The sequence below is a fragment of the Phalacrocorax carbo genome, chromosome 6 (assembly GCF_963921805.1).
Source record: "Phalacrocorax carbo chromosome 6, bPhaCar2.1, whole genome shotgun sequence".
In the NCBI taxonomy this organism is placed as follows: Eukaryota; Metazoa; Chordata; class Aves; order Suliformes; family Phalacrocoracidae; genus Phalacrocorax; species Phalacrocorax carbo.
In genome coordinates this window covers 32,337,606-32,357,890 of record NC_087518.1, presented here as the reverse complement: position 1 = coordinate 32,357,890, position 20,285 = coordinate 32,337,606, and the positions used below count along the sequence as shown (strand labels likewise).

Sequence of the window (20,285 nt, the reverse complement as noted above, 5' to 3'; positions counted from 1 at the left end):
AAGAATTGAATGCGACATTCTGTTGAACATTCTTCTAGACTATAAGTGGTTCATTTTTCCTGTTGTATCCAGCCAGGCTGCCCCTTTTATTCCCAGCAACACAAATCGAGTTTTATCAGCCTGAAAGAATCTTTCTTCTTAATGAAGCCCAGTACTGTAATAACTTGAAAGGCATCTTTAGGCAGCGTAGTAAAAATGTTTGATTTGTAATTGCCTGCTGAACTCTTGCACAGTCTGTTGCCATATGGTACCCTCCCTTCTACTGGCAAACAATCTTTCCTTGTTCATAACTTCTCAGCCTCCCTACCCCCTCCTTTTCTGGAGGGTATGGATAGGAAATCCGAAGGAGGAGTTTCTTCTGCTCTCAGTGTGTTTGCGGTGACATCATAGGTGGGCTGAACATCTAAGTCGAGTGTGTGTTTGTTTAAAAAAAACTGTCCAGGAGTGATGTATATGAAATCTGGGTCAGCTGTAGCTGGTTAGTGCACTTCTGCATGTGAGAGTAAAACACTGCAGTTTCTAAAAACATTTCTTTCTCTCTTCTGGAATAAAACATACTGGAGCATTACTTTTCTTTTTTTAATGATTAGTTTAGCTTGGTTATCGTATGGAGAAACCCAATTCCTCAGTACAGCTTGGATCTAACAGAGAAAGACAAAAGCAGTTTTCAACTCCAACTGCAGATTAACAATCCACAAGCATCGGGTAATATAGAAAGAAAAAGCCACTTGGCCTCTGGATTTTCCGACTACCACAGAAGCAAAACAGCTGGAAGATTTTTTCCCCTTGGTAAGTTTTAAAGTTATTCTTACTTGCAAGTCTAATTTTGAGCTATTTGCTAATTCTACATACAACTACCATTCATGTACAATTGTGAATAGACAAATCTCTCTCAGTCTGAGAAAGCTTTGACAACTACAATATAAAACTCACTTTTGTGGCATTTGTTAGACTTTGGAAACTTGGAAAGAACTAAAAAGAACTCTGCACTAGAGCAGAGACTAACTCATTCCAGTTGTAAGGATGAACAAGTTTCAGTTGTTTAGCTGTAAATCTTCTGTAGATTTTGTTACACACAGTTACAGAAAATTAGTACTACCACATTCTTTGCTAAGCATGTAATTTGAGTGTAGTAAGCATATTAATCTGAAATTCTGATCCTACCAAAAAGAAAAAGCCAAAAATCCTATCAACTTCAGGAAAGCTGGATTTCACCCAACGCCAGAGAATAGACCTAGTATTACTAGGACTAGAAAATGGATACCTCAATAAAACCACTGTAAAAAATCCCAAGTAAATCAATGCACATCTGTAAGTAGCAATCGTTGTATATAGTTTCAACTAATTTTTTTTGATTTGTGGTGCTTCTGAGCAGTAGAAATAGTCTGAGTTGTACAACCAAGAAACCTGAGTCATACATCGATTCAAAATATCAAGTTTGTAGCACAAATAATGGTGCAGCTGAAAATCCAAAGACATTGCTGCAACAAGCAACTAATCCCTTCCTTTAACAGTTTGTGGAATGATGAGTAAGTTAATTGTACTTCAACTCAGCAGCAGTTTGTTTCTAAATAAAGACTCATTTTAAAAACAAAATGCATCATACAAGGCAACACTATGTTAAGTCGAAAATAGAGTGTTTTGTTACAGTTCTTTAGGGGGGGGACAGGGAAGGGGAAGGATGCAGTGCAAGTCAAGGATTAAACCAAGAAAGCTGTTTACAAACAGAAGATGAAAGTACAGATAAAAAAAGAAAATACTTGCTAATACATAATTTTCTAATTTTGCCTTTCTTCATGCTGACTTGGAAATTAAAATACAGTAAATAACCCAGAACAATGGAAAAAAAATTAAGTTACACATTTGTATTCACAAACTCTCAGAAATGTCTGACACATTAAGAGAGAATGAAGGGGGTGATGCTAAAAGAAGAGACAAAGGGTTACAGAAAGCAAACTTAATTAAGGTTTAGGAGCTATGGGAGGAAAAAAGAGTCTGAAGCAGTCTTGACAAAAAAGAAAGATGGAGCCTTTCCAAGTTCTTGAGCCCTTTTTCTTACTATCCTTTTATGCTTCTTTACATATTGAAGAGAACGATCTAAACAACAACAAAACCCCGCATCTGAAGCCTGCATTGTATGCTTTGGACACCAGTCCCCATTCATTCATGATTTGCCAAGGTTTTGATTTACACTGCTTAGAACAATTCCTAAATCTTTCACAAATGAGAACAGCTGAGCCAATAGTTTTGCAATAATAAATTGGCTATGTGAAAGTTTTAACTCTCTTTTACTGTCTTCCAACTTTAGAGTTCAAATTTTTAAATGTTTAAACAAATAACAGACTACTAATATTATGCTGGTGCCACAAGAATGATCTGATGTATGATAGAAAAATATGCTGTTTAAAATCTTAAAGGAATTCACTTTGAAGAGTGGAAATCTGAATCTTTAAACTTCTGCCAGTACATACATAGCTTTATCAGCAGGTTTTCACTATTGTTTTGCTGAGGTTAGTTAGTTTTTTGTTATATGCCCTATTAGTCTGGTCCTTAAAATTTACACACCAATGAATGAAACAGAACTTCCTACAGCAAACATGGCAAGATGCTTCATGTCTTCAGTATGTGTTTTACAGAGAATTCTGGACCCCCTAAATAACACATTTCCGAACCCAGATGCACCACTCCATTGTGCCTGCCTGTTAAAATGGTGCAAACAATGGCTGCAAACAAATGTAAAGGAATCCTCACAAAGAAAATTCACCAAAGAGTCTGGAAGTGTTATGATATTTTGCTGTGTTTTCAGAATATCTAGCATGACAAGATTTATAAATCTATTCTGCAGAGAATTTCTAAGAATCTATCATTTTCAGAAGTGACACATTTCAATGACTGCTTCAAAACCCCCTGCAGATTTTTAGGCTGCCTTTTCTAAAAGTAATCAGATTCCTGTTAATCTCAGAGAAGTAGAATTCTGTGACTCAATACATCATGTATCTGACTGACAAAACGAGAACATATTCCTGGATCCCAGTCAATACAATTGAAAGTAAGCCTGGTGTTTCAGCAAAGGCAGAGTGACTTACTGGGAAAGCCCTTATTTATACAGGGGAAAGTAGCTTACAGAAGTACACAGATACATCAAAAAAACATGTGAACACTTCTATAATAAGAAGCGTTTCCCTCACACCAGTATTACTTCTAGTGTCATGGACCCAGTTTTAAGCTAAAAAGAACAAAAATCCCCACTTTTTCTGAGAGGAGAATATAAATGGTTTTATTAATGTTAGCTGCTTAGAGAAAGCTCAATAGAAAAAGAAATAGGTGTAACATCAATAACAGAGCTTTCAGATTAACTGGTATCATGTTCAGAGGATTTTCATTCTCAGTATTAGTTTACTTCCTCAGAAAAACCTGTCTGTTTCTCTTCCTGTTTTACGTATTTATAAATGGAAGTTGATAAGAGAGGGCACCACTGTATTTATCATTTGACCATATTATTTTACTAAACATTCTGAATAAAGATATGTACTGATACTGCGCTTTGCACACTAAGGGAATCCTATATTCACATTTACCTGCAGCACTTCCCTTACATTCAGTCGTAACAACCTACACTGCCCAGGGAGAAGCAGTCTTCGTCAGCTGTGAAAGAACAGATTCTAATTTGTGTTGTGGGTCTCCAAGTTTTACATCCTGCTGATCATGAGAGTCAGAGCAGTACAAAGAACAAATAGTATGCTGTGTAGAAAGTTAAAAAATGCCAAATATATACTAGCTTCCACACATCCCTGCAACTCTAATATTTTAAGGGATATGATATTTGGGGGCGGGGGGTGTGTGTGTAACAGCCCATGTTACAGTACTTTCTCAGTGAAAGCTAAAAATACTAGTTACTGGTTTATTTTGCTCTTTTGAATTGGAATTTTGTGCCTTTAAACACTTTTAAAAAGTAATAAATCAAGAACTAGTTTTGGAAACAAGTTAGGTTTTTTTGCATGGGAATCAGTCTGGAAAAAGAAAGAAACCAGAAGAGGAATGGTATTAGATGTAAAATGGGACTGAAGCCCTATCCACAGCTCTGAGTATTTCTGACAAGATGATGAAGTTTATGTTGCTATGAATAGTTGCATGTTTTCTTCTGCAGAGGCAATGAAACATCAGCATGCCAGAACATACGTAATGCCACTTCTACAGAAATCTGAGACTCAAAACTGGGTGATACAGAAACACGACAGAACCAAGTGACAGTCTATTCTAATTTAAAAATCATGAGTTCATAAAGAGTTAAATAACATATTTTAGAGCAATAGTATCTGTAATCATGATCTCCCTCTCTTGCTTATTTTCCAATGTCTGCATTCAGGTATTTCAGCAGCTCCAGTCACTACAAGCAACTCTAGGCTTGCAATAAGTGTTTGAGACTGTGGTTCTGTATAAACTGATCCCTGAGCCCCAACTGCTTTATCTCATAGCAGTTATGACACTACCTAAACATCAAAACCTGGGAATCTGTGACATAATGTGCCCAATTAAAAAAAAAAAAAAAACAACAAACAAAAAAACCAACAACACAAAACCCAAAACCAAACACTCAAACTACTTCCCAACTTTAGTATTTGTCCTTTCTAGGTCTTAACACATTAGGCTATCTTTCTGTGATATTTTGGGTAAACAGTTTATATTTTTTTAAGCTGCTTGCCCAGAACATCAGGAAATTTCTGAAACAGTATTTTCATTTCCTTCTAAGCCAATTAAAACTCCAGGTAAATATCTTACTCAGAACCTATTCTTGTATAACAAGTTAGGCATTAAGCTTCTCAAACATTCCAAGCACCATCATAAGACATTTAATTTTTCAACAGCAAAATTTCCATGGAAGCATATATGTTTCCCTACCAGGTAGATTCTCAGAAGGAACTGATCCATGCTTATCTGAATGTCTCAGTTTAATACAAGACATTTGAATGATTTTGAAGTTCTAGGGCATAATCTTATGCAGCTGTTGCATTTGGTTATGCTATATTAGATCATTTAATTCATTTTATCGTATGACAGCACAGAGATACAGAACTTCTAACCTGAACACATAAGCACAAAATGTTCAAAATGAACACATACAATATTAGAAGAAATGCAGAAAGCAGGCTGCAGCAGAATAAATGGTCAGAAAGCTGGATGCACTGCAAAATGTTTGGTTTTGAAAGATCCATTCAAGTTTTAATGTATTTCAGGGGGAAAAATGTGCTGCTGTGGGGAAAAACCCCAACCATTCATTATTTAAGTAACTGTAGAGGGTCTTTAAAAAATACCGAGAACTAAAGTGTTATTCACCTTTTTGGACTATGAAGTAGCTATTATATACTGTGAAAATAGTAAAATACTGGACTTGTACTATGGCTTCATCCTTAACCATATGCCATGAAGTCACTTTCCCTGCATCTGTGAACACTGAACAAGAAGTATCAAAAAATAATTTTGGAGATGGGAAGGGGTTTCAAGCTTCAGCCAATTAGTTCAGCTCATCCCTGTCAAGTTAAAAAAACCACATACAGCCCCGTTTCCCATGTGTTTACCATGATTCATGTGAAAATTTAACCTAATGAACTCCCAACTACACAGTTCAAGTGATTAATATTTTAAATGTCTAAAATTACCAAAGAAAAATACACAATTAGCTCTGGAGAAAAGTGATACCTTTTTAAAAAAAAAAAAAGGCAAAAGTTACACCTTCAGCAGAGAAACATTAACAAAACTTTTAACCAAGTTCTGTTTCTGGAAAAATATTTCTTAGTAGATACCAAAATACTTATTACTACATAGTAACAGTGAAACATGAAGAAATAAGTTTATATTTGAAAACTTTCTCAAACTTTTATGTATTCCCTCTTCTTATGTAGGTTAAGAAAGGATTTCAGTCTGTGTTAGAAAGCAAGTGTTTTCTTCCCTCCCAGAAGCAGGGCTCACAGGACAACTGTCAACCAAAAAAAAAAAGTTTTGTAGGCAATAGTGGAACATTTGATCAAGATTCCTAGATACAATTCCTGCATGGTTTGAAGTTAGTAACCACTGCTCTTAGTGAAGCCAAAAAAATTAAGGACTTGATACACTTACTCTGAGGTTGAGCAGATGTCATCTGCAGCAATAGTATTAAAGCCAGTAACAGAAGTGGGAGAAATGACCCGAAACAAAAGTCATCATCTGTAAATGTGAATATAAAGGAAGCAGCACTGTTCTGCTTCTCCTTCAGGGTGACTGTTTCAGGATTGCCAAATGCACTTGAACTTGGCAGGAAAAGCATGAAAATTATGAACTTTCTCCGGTTTTACTTTATTTCTCTTCGTAACTATGCAAAGGTCACTGTACAAGACCTTGTACAACTACTAACAGTAGTCTGGAAAGGAAAGCCAGATCAACAGCTGAGATAACACAGAAGAATGATCTACTTGACAAAGCAAATAAAGCATGAAAAATGAGGGGGTTTCTACGATTTAAGTGCTACCTTTGTGTACCATCTCAAATATTTAAAAAATAAAGTTAAAAACCTCAGGTCTCTATAAAAACATTCCTGGATCTTTATCACTGCATTTTATTTTTTTACACAAAGTTAACAGAAATACATTATCTTCTTTAAAAGGTGTATGAAACACTTCAGTATGGTACTTATATTGATTATGCACCCAATACTTTAGTGTTATTTGGATAAAAATGTTCTCAAAGATACAAAAACAGTGTGGCAAAAATTTTAAATGTTCACCTCAAAAGGCAACTAAGTAGGGACACAAATGCAGAGCAAACAGCATTACAGGCTTTCCTCACAAATGTAAAGTTACTTGAATACATCATTTTCAATGTTTAAGACAACTATGTTATGCTAACCTCCTGCCTAACACTAATGTCCAGAAAGTGTTTGATAGGTCTGTATTTTTCAAGTCTACTATTTCTGTATATACACAAATCTAAAAAAATATATGTGTGTATCTATGAATAGGTGTGTATATAGTATTTAACAAGTTACACATCCATACATACACCTATAAAAAGCTAAAAGAGGACCAGAAAGGCTTATATAACCCGAAGTCCAAAATTGATATAAATATTTCTGAAAACACTGTCAGCCATCACTGTCTCCCTGTTTCCCTTCCATGAAAATATTCTGTAAGCACTCTATGTCCTGTAACCTTATGCATTTAAATGCAGTAAGTACATATCTAAGCAGTCAAATTTATAATGAAAGCATAATACATAATCTAAGCAGAACATTGGTTTTGAAAGTTTAATCTATTGCAACAACTTTTCTACTAAATCCAATACCTAAATGTTAAAGTTTGCCGCTCAAAATAGAAAGCTGTTCTTTGAAGCTAATCTAATGGAACCTAACTTCAAGTAACAGATTCCAAAGACTTGTCTCCATACATGTAAACATGGCTAACCCATCATTTTCGGTAGTTTAAGCAGCACAGAAGCCTTAGTTATAGGTCTAATTATTTTCTTTTCTATCTGTTCAATAGTCTCTTCTGACAGTCATCATACCTGCTTCAAAATGAAGATACTTAAATGGACTTTGGGTGTACTATTGTTCCTGCTGTTGTCTATTGGGCGCTGTACAGAACAATCTACGCCTAATAAAACATCCCAACGGAGGCACTCCCGTTCAGCAGACAGTGGAGAGGAAGGGAAAAAATGCGGTTACACATTTTTGGTCCCAGAACAAAAAATCACAGGACCAATTTGTGTGAATACTAATGGACCAGGTACGGGTAACAGAAAAGATGAAGTCACAAGAATGGACATAGAGAACTTGAAGGATGTGCTGTCCAAGCAAAAGCGGGAGATTGACATTTTGCAATTGGTAGTGGATGTAGATGGAAACATTGTGAATGAAGTAAAATTACTGAGGAAAGAAAGTCGCAACATGAACTCTCGGGTCACCCAGCTCTATATGCAACTCTTACATGAAATAATTCGAAAGCGTGATAACTCACTTGAGCTTTCCCAACTGGAAAACAAAGTCCTTAATGTTACAACAGAAATGTTGAAGATGGCAACAAAATATAAGGAGCTTGAAGTAAAATATGCAGCACTAACTGATCTTGTAAATAATCAGTCTGTGACTATCTCGCTGCTGGAAGAGCAGTGCTTGAGAATCTTCTCAAGACAGGACACCCATGGCTCTCCACCTCTTGTTCAAGTCGTACCACAGCACATTCCCAACAGCCAGCCCTACACTCCCGTTCTTCTGGGAGGTAATGAGATACAGCGAGACCCAGGTTACCCTAGAGACAGAGATGTAAAACCACCACCTGATCCAGCTACTTCTCCTACAAAGAGTCCTTTCAGAGTACCACCACTGGCTTTAATTAATGAGGGTGAGTTACCTCTCACTATCTAACCTGAGATTTCTCTATTTCAGAGGGAAACTGTCCTAGCTACAGAAATAGAATGAAGAATTTAAAAGTATCTGGTACAGTTAGCCCTTGCTCCTGATTCTCATTTCCACACCCCACCCCACCAAGCAAAGCTTTAGTTTGCCAAATAGTCTAATATTTAAGCTATAGCTGCATACGACAAATTTGTTGAAATAGTTCATACTCAAATTCAGTCTGAAGAATTTACACCTTTGAGTCACAGAGCATTGGGGTTTCTGACTCCAGCTGGGTTTGAGTTATGGAAATGAAAATTCAACATTAGCATACACTTTCTAGTATTTAGCCCTGTTTCTTTGAAGATGCCTACTAGCTACATATTACAGTAACCAGCAATGGTGAATAAGAGAAGCTAATTAATCTTAAATACAGGAAGTAATTTGAAGTAGTTGTCCTTTGTACTTCCACATATGCATTTGCCAGAAGTGAATCGTGCTAGAAGAATTTTGCTCCTTCTGTTCTGAGCTGCTTTAAAATGAACATCTAAATGCACCATCACAGCCACGCAATAAGTCTCTGGTTGAAATATTCAAGAGAGTAAGATAAGTTTGAAGGGATAATTGAATCAAGGCTGGATCCAATCAGATGCACTCAGCTTTGAAAATTTAAAATGAGTAACTACATTCCCAGTAATCTGATGTCAGCAGGGGATGGCAAGTTAAACTACTTCCATAAATATTATGAAAATACATTCAGAAGACTGTATCACATCTTCATGTATTACATTCTTCAGGTCATTAGATAAATTAATTTATCACTAGAAACAAAACTAGTGACAAGCAAACTACCTACCTGTGATCTGCCCTGAATGCTATCATGATTCTCACTTTATTAAAATTTTTACAGAATTGCAATTTAAAAACCCCAATGATTCAGAAAAACAAGTTTTTCTCAGACATCCAATCTTGCTTGATCACATCAAGTGCTTGCTCTTGGCTTCTGTTAGATTGCACAGCAAAAGGGGTTGGTTGGGTTTTGGGTTTGGTTTTGGTTGGTTTTTTTTTTCCTTTCAAATTGCCTTTAGTCATAGTTGGAAGTTCAGCTTGGTTCCTAAGATGAAGATGAATGTTTATTTGTGACTGTTCTACAGCATTACAAACAACTAGTTGCTGATGTAGAGAACAACTGTTTTTATTCATGGTCTGCAGAAAACTCAGGCACAAACCCAAGTAAAACGCCAGATGTCATGAGAATTTAAATCGCACATCATGACACAAAGGAAACAGCTAATATAAAATCATTACGTTAATGTCTGGTCAGACAGCAAAAGTATAATTCTAAAAAACTGCCATTTCCTGCTTCCCAGAAAACCCATGCTTCAAGGTTTTGTTACAAATGCATCTTTTTCTCTCTCAATATATGCTTGCTGTACATACAAAATTTAAGTAATAGCACTAAATATTTTCCTCTAAATTCTCTACCATGGTTTTCACTAACCCCTTTACCCCTAAAAGTTCAGAGTTTGAATCAATTTTTGCAAGGGAACACAAAGAAATCTTTGGAGATTTATTTTAACGTTATTCAACTTCCCTTATTTGATATTAGATTCTTGAGTTTGAAGTTTAAGTGTTTCTTACAGTGCCTTGGGAAAATGAGGGTCGAGAATTACTACAACAGGTAAAACAACAATCAAAACCAAAACTTCTGAATTGCAACACAGTGCCCAGTTATTATCTCTGAGGTAAACATATTTAACGGTGCACAGAACCAAAATTGTCTGTCATAGAAAAATGAACTTTCCAGTTAAAAGATTATGACTATTTATAATGCATAAAAAACAATAAAAACAAAACATTCCCATTTAGAAACAGGCCCGTCAAAGACTTGATTACGACAGAATAAACAACTGAACAAACAAGTAGGAGCTTTCTCCTACTCCATCTGAAGAAATTGTACCTAACACACACTTGCACACAGCAAAAGCTTACAGAAGGGTCAATATGCATCTTCACTTTGTGCATGGAAAGTAAAATTCAAAAATCTGTGGGGAAGCAAAGGATAAGATCTTATTTTCAGAAGAGTATTTTGGTTAATTTGCATAAGAAATACTGTAAAAATTGAGAGGAATAATAGTCTTATGAATTACAGTTTTCACAATTATCTTAATCCTTGGAATAATAACCAGTGTCCTCAAATTTTGCTGCCACTATGTTGCAAAAAGTAACTTCAAGTAGAAAGAGTACACGCACACACAATCCGCTCTGCTGCTGCTACCTCTCAGTTAACAATCTAACTTTTTTTTTTTTTAATATATGCCCAATTTTATTTTGGAATTTTCCTCTACTATTGCCCAGGAAATTCTCTATATGAAGCTTAAACAGCATAGCTTCTACATCATACACTCAAGATGCTATTTGGCATCTTAAAATAGGATTCAGCCATCACTTTATTAAGCTTCCAACTTAAAATATTTCGTTGCTTTCCTTCTCTACTACATCTGATTTACATTAGAATGTGATCTGTACTAAGTCATGTCTAAAACATAATTTTAGAAGTGACATATTTAACATGTCATCCTCTCAGAGTATTTCTAACTTACAACTAATTGTCTCAGCAACTTAGTGCACACAACTGTTACAAAAGACTAGGTATGCCTGAGATACTTATTCCTTACATAGATAACAACATTTTAAACAGAATACTTATGCTTTTTCCATTAGCCAGAGAGCCTCCACTCACACCAGCACTGTGGAGAGTCTTACACTGTTTCACAGATCTCAGCATTTCCACTGAACAAGAAATAGATCAGTTCTTACATACGAACTTCAAATAATTACATATAACAAAGGATTTACTTCTCAAAAAAGATTCAAGGCTATACACCAAAAGTTATGGGAGTTGTTGGATTTCCTTGCACTAGGAGCAGAAGTCTGTTACTTCTACTACAACATTAACTTATGATAAGCACATAGACAAATCTGAGCATCAGAGCAGACAAGTTGCATCCTGTGGCCTTAATGCCAGCTCAACTTCAGAAGTGATCAAAGTGTATTATATGAACAGAGTAGCACAATTCTGTCTGCCTTAAAAGCTACTTAAAATCACTCCAAACATCTGCTTGGATCTCTTATGGAAAAGTGAGTCCTCAAGTCCTCCTCCAGTAGAGATCACATGAAATAATACAAAGCAGATCTAATGGAGTTGAAATACTCAACATTACAAATACTACTACTTGTCCGTTTACACTTTTTCTAATGCAATAATCACTTTACAGCAATACTTCTAGAACAACCTCCCTGTTCTGTTATACAGTGCCCTAATTTACTTTAAGCAACTGAAGGAAAGGGAATGAGACCCAATGTAGCCCAGGAAATTATTACCCACTGGACAAACTTTGCAAAGTCCACATTGAGTGTCTAAATTTTAACTGTGAACAAGAGAAAAAGCACTTGTATACCAAAGCTACAGTATTTATTTCCTAAGCTACTAAAGCATGCACTGCAAGAACGACAAAAACATCACTGAGCACTGACAGTAGCGTATGCAGCAGTACTTACAATGATGGCTCAATGTCTGCAGCATTCTTGGTAGCACTGTCACATCCAGAAGCTCAAAGTAGTCACCTTCATTAGATACACAAGCTTTTTGTACTCTAATTAATATGAAATGCTTTACAGATTTCTTGCTAATTACAAACTTATCCAACTGGCAGCTACTACTTTAAGATCTAAAAAAAGAGCAGCTTTCAATTTGCTTTTGTCACGCAACCTTAACCTGCAATGAAGGTCTCTCTCACTCGACCTCTACTTTTGATTAAAGAATAACCTCAACAACACTCTTTTATGCTTCCTTGAACATTAGCTTCTTCTGTGACTGATGAGTTTTCTCTGAACTTCCAAGCAGCTTTGAGAAAATGAGCCTTATAAAAGAAGAGGAAAGCTGTAGGTAGTTTATTTTCACATTTACAGAGTCTGAGTTTTCAAATACATTTAGGGCATCCACCACTAACTAGCCATCAGAATGTATCCTGCTTTTCATTATTAAATAACCAGTTTCTCTTTAAATCCAGTGAAGTAATGACACATGAACATAAATCCTTTGAGAAAGTAGAAAATAAAAATGTTACCAAAAATTGAAATGCAAACTAGGCGAAGTTTTCAGAGAAATCTAAGCTGCATGCTGCTTAGAGAATAGATGCTCTTCTGTAAGCAGCATTTGTAAAACTATTCACACGATCTAGAATAGACCTTTCAAGCAGCACTGTCAACAGCAACAGCATTTTTATAGAATCACAGCCCTGAAAACAAGTATGTGAACCCTTTTAGCTGCTCAAAAATCCTCCACTGCTCGCATATTTTCTTCATCAGTATCCATGTATCACACCAGGATGACACACAAAACTCAGATTCCTATCCACAGTTAACAGGCTGATCCCAGAGCTGAGCAAGTACATAAAGGCAAAACAGTTACAAAGTATAGGAATGCTCTTTCACTAAATTCCACATCCATAGACTTTGGCAGTAAATATTTCTTAGAGCAGCTCTCAAACCATGTATTCAGGTGTGGGTGTGGGTTGTTTGGTGTCTTGTGTTTGTCTCGTTTTGTTTTAAATTTCCACCAGTTTCAAATGGGTGCACTAGGACAATGAAGTAAATTGACATCTGCCTTTGGTAAAAGTGGTACAGGAAAAAATACTTAATGAAAATCATAATGCGCTTGAGTATGAAGAGTCAGAGTATAAAACTTTGACAAGGTAGACAAAGTTAAAAATTCGGTGTTGGTAACTGAAGTCTATTATCTGTTCAGCAAAGTGAAGTTTTTTTAAACAAAAATATATATAGGATATTAACATGTTTATTCATACCTATATCCACACACAATTAACCCAAGACAGTAACTTTTTACACTGATTTCCATGGTAGTTTTACCTTCACTGAACTACTGACTTTCCATTACCATTAGAACAATGTGGACTGCATAGCCAAACCTGAATGCTTACTGTATTTCTTTTCAAAAAGGTCCATTCAAAGACTGCCAACAAGCCAAGGAAGCTGGGCATTCCAACAGTGGGATTTATATGATCAAATCTGAAAATAGTAATGAGCCGATGCAACTATGGTGTGAGAACAGCCTGGACCCTGGGGGATGGGCAGTTATTCAGAAGAGGACAGATGGATCTGTCAACTTTTTCAGGAACTGGGACAGTTACAAGGTAAATCCTGGAATACAGAGGATCAGCTGCCTCACTTCAGTGTGGCAGTGACATTATCTATTGCAATCAAGAAGGTGTGAACATTTTTCAGTGCAGTTCTTCATTGCAAACGGTTGTACTCAGTGATAAACACCAAGGAATTGGAGATAGATAGCTGCTGAAGTTAGGCAGTAAAATTCATTTTACAAACAAAAATAATTTGAAAGAATGGTCATCCCTCAGAGGCAAAGACGGTTCAGTGGGAATGCCCTATTTCACTCAATACATTACTTCGTATGAACTAACTTTTTGTCTGAAATAGCCTGCAATTGTCATGCACAAAACAGCAACTGGGGAGACACATTATTCTAGATAGTGACTGGGAAGTCATTGACCACAAAGAGCTAACTAAACACATGCTTCCTATTAACACACTTGAAAGGCTTAATTCTCTCCCTTATGAATAAGCAATCTCAGCCAGTGGAATTACTCATTTAAGCACATTAATACATTTGCAGGATCAGGGCCTCAACTTAAAAACATTCCTAATAATGAATTCAAGGAAATAATTTCTAGCTTTAAAATATGTAGGGCTGAATATGTAGGGCTGGTGAAGGGAAACACATACTGGTGTTACTGTGATATAATGTGCTAGTAGGCAAAATATGTAGGATGACAAACACATGCTGCTTTGGAGTAATTACATGCTAGACAGGAAATTTGAAAATCCACTTGGTTGGGTTTTTTTAATAATCGTGCCGACTCTGTACATACAGGACAGTTCTAAAACTGCCATGTGCATTTTATCTGAAGAGATAACTGAGCCACATTTAACTTAATTAGTAATCTAAAAAGAGTATCATATATACAAAGAAAATTACAAACGATTACTATGAGGATTTTCACTTTTTGCATTCTTGGAATTTAATAATATTAACGTTAATCATCCCTTAGTAACCGTCATTCAAAGTCTTTACTTCTCAGAAAAGTGGGTGGTTGGTTTTTGGGTTGGTTTTTTCTTTGGTTTGGGTTTTTTGGGTTTGGTGGGTTTTGTTTGTTTGGGGTTGTTTTTTTTTCCCTTTTTTTTTAGTATGTTTAAGGTAGAATGTCTTACATAGTAACCATAAACTTTTTGAACATAATGCAAAGAAAATATAAAAGAGTATACAAATAGTATTTAATAATGGATCAATCTTGGACAAGACCTAACCCCCAAGAGATTTCTCATTAAATTGCAGTGGCTGAATTTTAATTTAGTCTAACCACCCAGCTTCAAGTACTTGAAGGTGCACCTCTGCGACTGGCCTTAAACTAAAGGCTGCACCACTGACAGATGTCTCCCAAACCCACATTTTTACTTTTCCAGTCTCTGTGTGGCTGCACAGCTACAATGTTGACACAAGGGAAGTTTTGCAAATGTGGCCATAAGCCAGGAGAAAAGCACTGCTACCATTTTTGGCAACAGCAAGATGAACTTAAGCCACTTGTGGAACTGCAGCTTGAGTTAGGAGCCTAGACTGTTTATCTACTGGAGAGAGACTTCCCCAGAAAGCGATTCGAAGCAGGAAATCAGCTATAGACCCTGCATAATCAATAGCCTAAGGAGGAGAGTAGAAAGACCTCAGAAACCAGGAAGCGTAACAGATAGCTGCTCTGGGTGATGTAACTTCCTTAGCTGCAACGTCAAATGTTGACAACACTGGGTTACTCAGGGACAGGAGACAGCAGACATGAAATATCACTTCACAGCTACCATGCTGGTAGTCTGTGATTTGAAAGGAAAGATGTCTTTGTATTTAATTTCTAATAGATCTAGTAAAGAGCACAGATGAGTTATGTGTTTAAATTTACAGTAAAACACTAGTTGCATGAAAAAGCCAAGACAAAGTTACTACCTTGAACACTGAGACTGTTGATCCATAAATACCTTTTCCCACCTGGAAATATATCCCCTTAAATTTCATTATTCATGTATTCCTACAGATCCCCTTAGCTTTATCAAGAAATATATTGTTTCAGTTTCCCTAGTCTCTCTCCCTTTATCTTAAAAAAAGCACATGACAAAGCAGATAGTTTTGCCACCTTCACTGATTCTGGTAGTACCTCATGCACCTAGCAGTCCAGCTGAGTAAACAGCTAAGTGCAGCAAAATAAAGCATTTAAATGCATGGGTTGAGCAGTCATTCAGAAGCTTAAAGGCTTTCAGTACACAGGTTCCACTGATTTATAATACTCCTGCTGAAGAGTGTTTTTACAAACAACAAAAACTATGCTAAAATCACCTTCTGATCTTCTTTTGTACAGAAAGGATTTGGAAACATTGATGGAGAGTATTGGCTGGGACTAGAAAATATTTACATGCTTACCAATCAGGATAATTACAGACTCTTGATTGAGTTAGAGGACTGGAGCAATAAGAAAGTCTATGCAGAATACAGCAGTTTCCGTCTGGAGCCCGAAAGCGAATTCTACAGGCTACGCTTAGGAACATACCAAGGAAACGCAGGTGATTCCATGATATGGCATAATGGAAAGCAATTTACAACACTGGACAGAGACAGGGATATGTATTCAGGTAAGGAAACTAGTATGTACTTAAAAAGTGAATACAGTTGATTCTATTAGTGATACCACCTTTAAAAAAAGAATATAGTACAAAAAAGTATGTAAATGCAGACTAACTACTCTACTGAAAGATGTTTCAAATCGGTAATGATAAAAATCACACTGACAGGGCCCCTGCACCATTCAGAAATTCAAATTCTAATACCTTCATTGCATGCACGCTGGAGGCAAGCTTTATATTTAGCTCAATGACATCCTTATCACTTGCATGTGATTCTCTGCAGTCAGAATACCCATCCAGGTGATGTCTCAGAGAAGTGCTGGGGCCACATAACAATCACCATGAACTAAAGCCTCTCAGCATGAAAGGAACTGCAATTGTGCACAGGCTTAGTTATGTACCAATACTTGAGAAATGGGCAGATCACTTGGTTTGTTCTCCTTAAAGGGCACTTTTTTGTTCACTTCCACACTCGTCTTCCAGCTTTCTCGTTAAAGACTTAGCAGTAAAAGAAAGGTTGGGGAGTGCACTACTTCAACTGCTTTTTCTCAGCTGTCAATAACCATAAATCTGGACAAATCTTGCACACTCCTAAAACAAGCCTGGTAAAATAAATACACAAGTTACAAGCAACTCTTTGTGGAACTGTGGCTCTGCGTGCTGCTCGGGACTGTATCAACTCACATTGCTTCCACTGAATTATTTCTAAACAGTACATAATCCGAGTTCCTTCAACATTAGCTCATGGACAAGCACTGCTGGTAGTCTGAGAAGAGCTGATCTCCTTAGTTTTCAGCTGTCACACTAAATACTGTGTCAATAATCCCCCCTCCAGGCAATGGTTGCTATTAGAACAGAATTTATAATTCAGGTGGAAGCAGTGATTGATACAACCACAACAGGCTATGAAGTGCTACCAAGTTCCCTCTAAGAATAAGCCAGAACATGAAAACATTTGCTAATCTCCATTTCAGCTCTTTAATGTTGAAGTTCACCTATTTCCTTCTGTTCCACAGGAAACTGTGCTCACTTTCACAAAGGCGGCTGGTGGTACAACGCATGTGCCCATTCTAACCTTAACGGGGTGTGGTACAGAGGAGGCCACTACAGGAGCAAGTATCAGGATGGAATATTTTGGGCTGAGTACCGGGGAGGTTCCTACTCCTTGAAAGCAGTTCAAATGATGATCAGACCTATAGACTGAGGAAGAGAATCCCACAGTGCTCAAGTGATCACGTATAAACTTCTCAGCGCTTGAGTTCCAGAAAAATAAAATATTACTTTTTAATCATTATTTTGCACAATCTGCCCCTGCAAAAAGCAGATCTACAGTCTTCCTGTCTTTTTTCCCCCTGTTGTGTTCCCCCCATTTTTTAGAATCCTTTTCTACTGTGACAGACGGTGTTTTTTTAAACACATAATCACAAAAGCAGATGTTTGTGCTTGCAAAGCATATTGCTCTTTGATCAAGTCCAACATACTTTATGTAAACAGTCATTAAAGCTGGTAAAAAATTCCAGATCTATGACAAGATATAAGCTTTTTCACTTAAAAAGCTTATGCTTCTTCAGGTTAGCTCAACCCTTAAATGTAAATATGTGAAATGACATTGTCTTGCTTTAATGTGAAAATTGATTAGTTATTTAACAATTTATTTAAAAATGTTGGTATTACTTTCAAAGAAAATCTGCCTTCACATTACTGTTTACAATTTACTCCAAGAAGCCACACAAAAAGTTGAAGACATTCTAACTTTGCCAGCAGAGAGGTTTTTGCAACAAATAATTATTTCAAAATGAAGTGGTGAATTAAATATAAAATATAACATTTCTTAGTGGTGTAGAGAATTCCTTAAGATCTGCATATCCTACCTTCCGTAAAACACACAGACAAAATGTTCCTAAGAGAAAAAAAATAATTGTATGAAACAATTTATAAAGTCCAGACAACCAAATTGCTCAGTACTTTTTTTTACTTTCTACCTCCGTATTCAAACATACTAATTAGAAATATTTCTTGATATTTTGAACTGACAAAATGAAAAGTCCTGATTTTAAAATCAGGACTCAACACTTGAAGACCCCTCCCCTGCTCCAGTTAGGAGTTATGAGGTCTGAACAAGTGTTGACATGTACAATTTAGAAAAGGACCAAGTCTCTGAGTATTTTAAGTTTTCCTCCAACACAGCTTTCTGCTGACATAGTAAACCCAACATTACAAATCAGCTCTCTTCCTGTCACCCCAAATGTGGACTGCTCTTATGGCACACACATTTCCCTTCCCCTACATGTATACAACTTTGATATTGTCAATATTAATTTTTTTACCTTCTGGATATCTGACTTCCACTGGAATTCATAGGTAATTTAAGAAATTAATTAGAAAATACTTTTCCAACCTTTAACAAATGCTATAAAACACACTCCATCAAAACATCAAAACAAAACTCCATCAAAACAAGATCCCTCCAAAATGGGAAACAACAAAATGTTCACTTTAGGTACCACAGTCTCGGAAACTAAAGCTTTCTTCGTAGTATGTAAAATTATTTAATAATTATACTTAGCCATACAAGTTAGCTGATTTAATTAGATATGACACAAAAACGAAATACGCTGTTCTGAACTGTAACCAATGTATTTATTTGGCATCTCATATGTCCCTTCAGGATTTTAAGGAACTTTGCCCCTATTAAACATAAGCCCTAACAGCTAAAAGAAAAATCTAATATTGTTGTGTTTAATTAGTCAAAATCAATTGCTATGCAATACCTCATTTGTAGTTCAAAGGAGAGAAAATAGCATTCCACTTTCAAAACACATTCTCTGGAGTAGATAAAGCTTCAATGATAATATATTGCTGCAAGGGTGTTTTAGTTAAATCTTTGGTCAAAGATCAAAGCCAACAAGTTTCAAAAATATTTAATTGGGGTTGGTGGGGTGGGGGAACAGGGAGGAAATCACTCCCAGCATGTTCCATCCCCAAAACCCAAGAATTTTAACTGACACAAATATTTAAGATTACAATTCTGTAATTGTTCTTCATATAAGAAATATCATACAGACCTCATTGAGTGTTCTAGAAAATGCTTGTTAATAGCAAACGCTTAAAATTCAGACTATCTACAGCCTATTATTTTTTCCCCTGTGGTAGCTGGATAGAAGAGCAGTTCAGGTAAATTTAAAAGCCGAAAATGCTCTCCAAAATGTCCCTTTAATGAACACTTCCGACAGCTTTAGTTCATTCATCCGACAGATTTCCTCTTTGGAGGAGACCTTACTTTACCACAAGAAACTCTTGCCTGCTAAAAAAGTGTTTATTCAGTGCAGTCAGAGAAAGGTGTACTTTGCCAAAACCCCTAAGTAAAATTAGCTTGCACTCAGCCTTTAAATTAAATCTTGTATATTATACATCTAAAAAGTGAGTAATCCCCAACTTAAAGCTGCAGGATGACATTAACTAAACATTACTACAAAGTATACGCAGAAAGCTCAGATGGTACAAAAGCCGTGCTCTGAAAGGAAAGAATTTTAAGTTTCCAATTTAAGATTACAAGGAAGGAAAGCATAGCGTCTCTTTTTCAGGTTGGTTCATACACTATACAATAATTTACCACTTTCAAATGCTGTCAAAAACTGTCAGATGTTAGCTTTGGTGCTGAATTTTTGAAGTAGGGTAAATGGCTTTAAGAGTACAATGTTTTTTCTCACACTTTTTAAAAAAAACAGGTTTTCAAAAGAGGCTGTAGCATCCCTCAAGCTTATTACACTGGACATTCAGAAGCGGTCTGTCTGTGAAGGATATAGCTTTCACCATTCCTGTACTATCAGTCCAAATTTAACCAACAGACCTTGCAAAAGTTTGACCTATACTAAGCCTGAAACACGGTTTTCACATATATTTCCCAAGTCCATTGCAAGCATTATCACTGAAGTAGCTGAATATTCATCACATGAATACTTCAACCTGTTTTCAGCTTTCCCATTCCTGAAAGACAGCTATAAAAATATTTCACAAGGTAGTACTGCTTACTTAAATAAAAATCTTACTTCTCAAGATATGGCTCAATTGTTTCATTGTGCGATCTCAAATTAATTAGAGCTCCATGATAAGACTCCCTCTAAGAATGGGTTTTTATTTTAAGGAAAATTATAACATCACA

At 36.2% G+C, this 20,285-nt stretch overlaps 2 protein-coding genes across 10 annotated transcripts in view; one reads left to right on the top strand and one right to left on the bottom strand.

Annotated features, from left to right (window-relative positions):
* RALGPS2 (Ral GEF with PH domain and SH3 binding motif 2) overlaps positions 1 to 20,285 on the bottom strand; it is a 157,057-nt gene that overhangs the window by 44,381 nt on the left and 92,391 nt on the right. The gene's annotated exons all lie outside the window — the stretch shown is intronic.
* On the top strand, positions 599 to 20,179 carry ANGPTL1 (angiopoietin like 1). Its single transcript, XM_009514055.2, has 5 exons — positions 599 to 789; positions 7,512 to 8,369; positions 13,385 to 13,578; positions 15,862 to 16,132; positions 17,140 to 20,179. The coding sequence occupies exons 2-5, from the start codon at positions 7,544 to 7,546 to the stop codon at positions 17,325 to 17,327; spliced, it is 1,479 nt and encodes a 492-aa protein (XP_009512350.1). The 5' UTR covers positions 599 to 789; positions 7,512 to 7,543; the 3' UTR covers positions 17,328 to 20,179.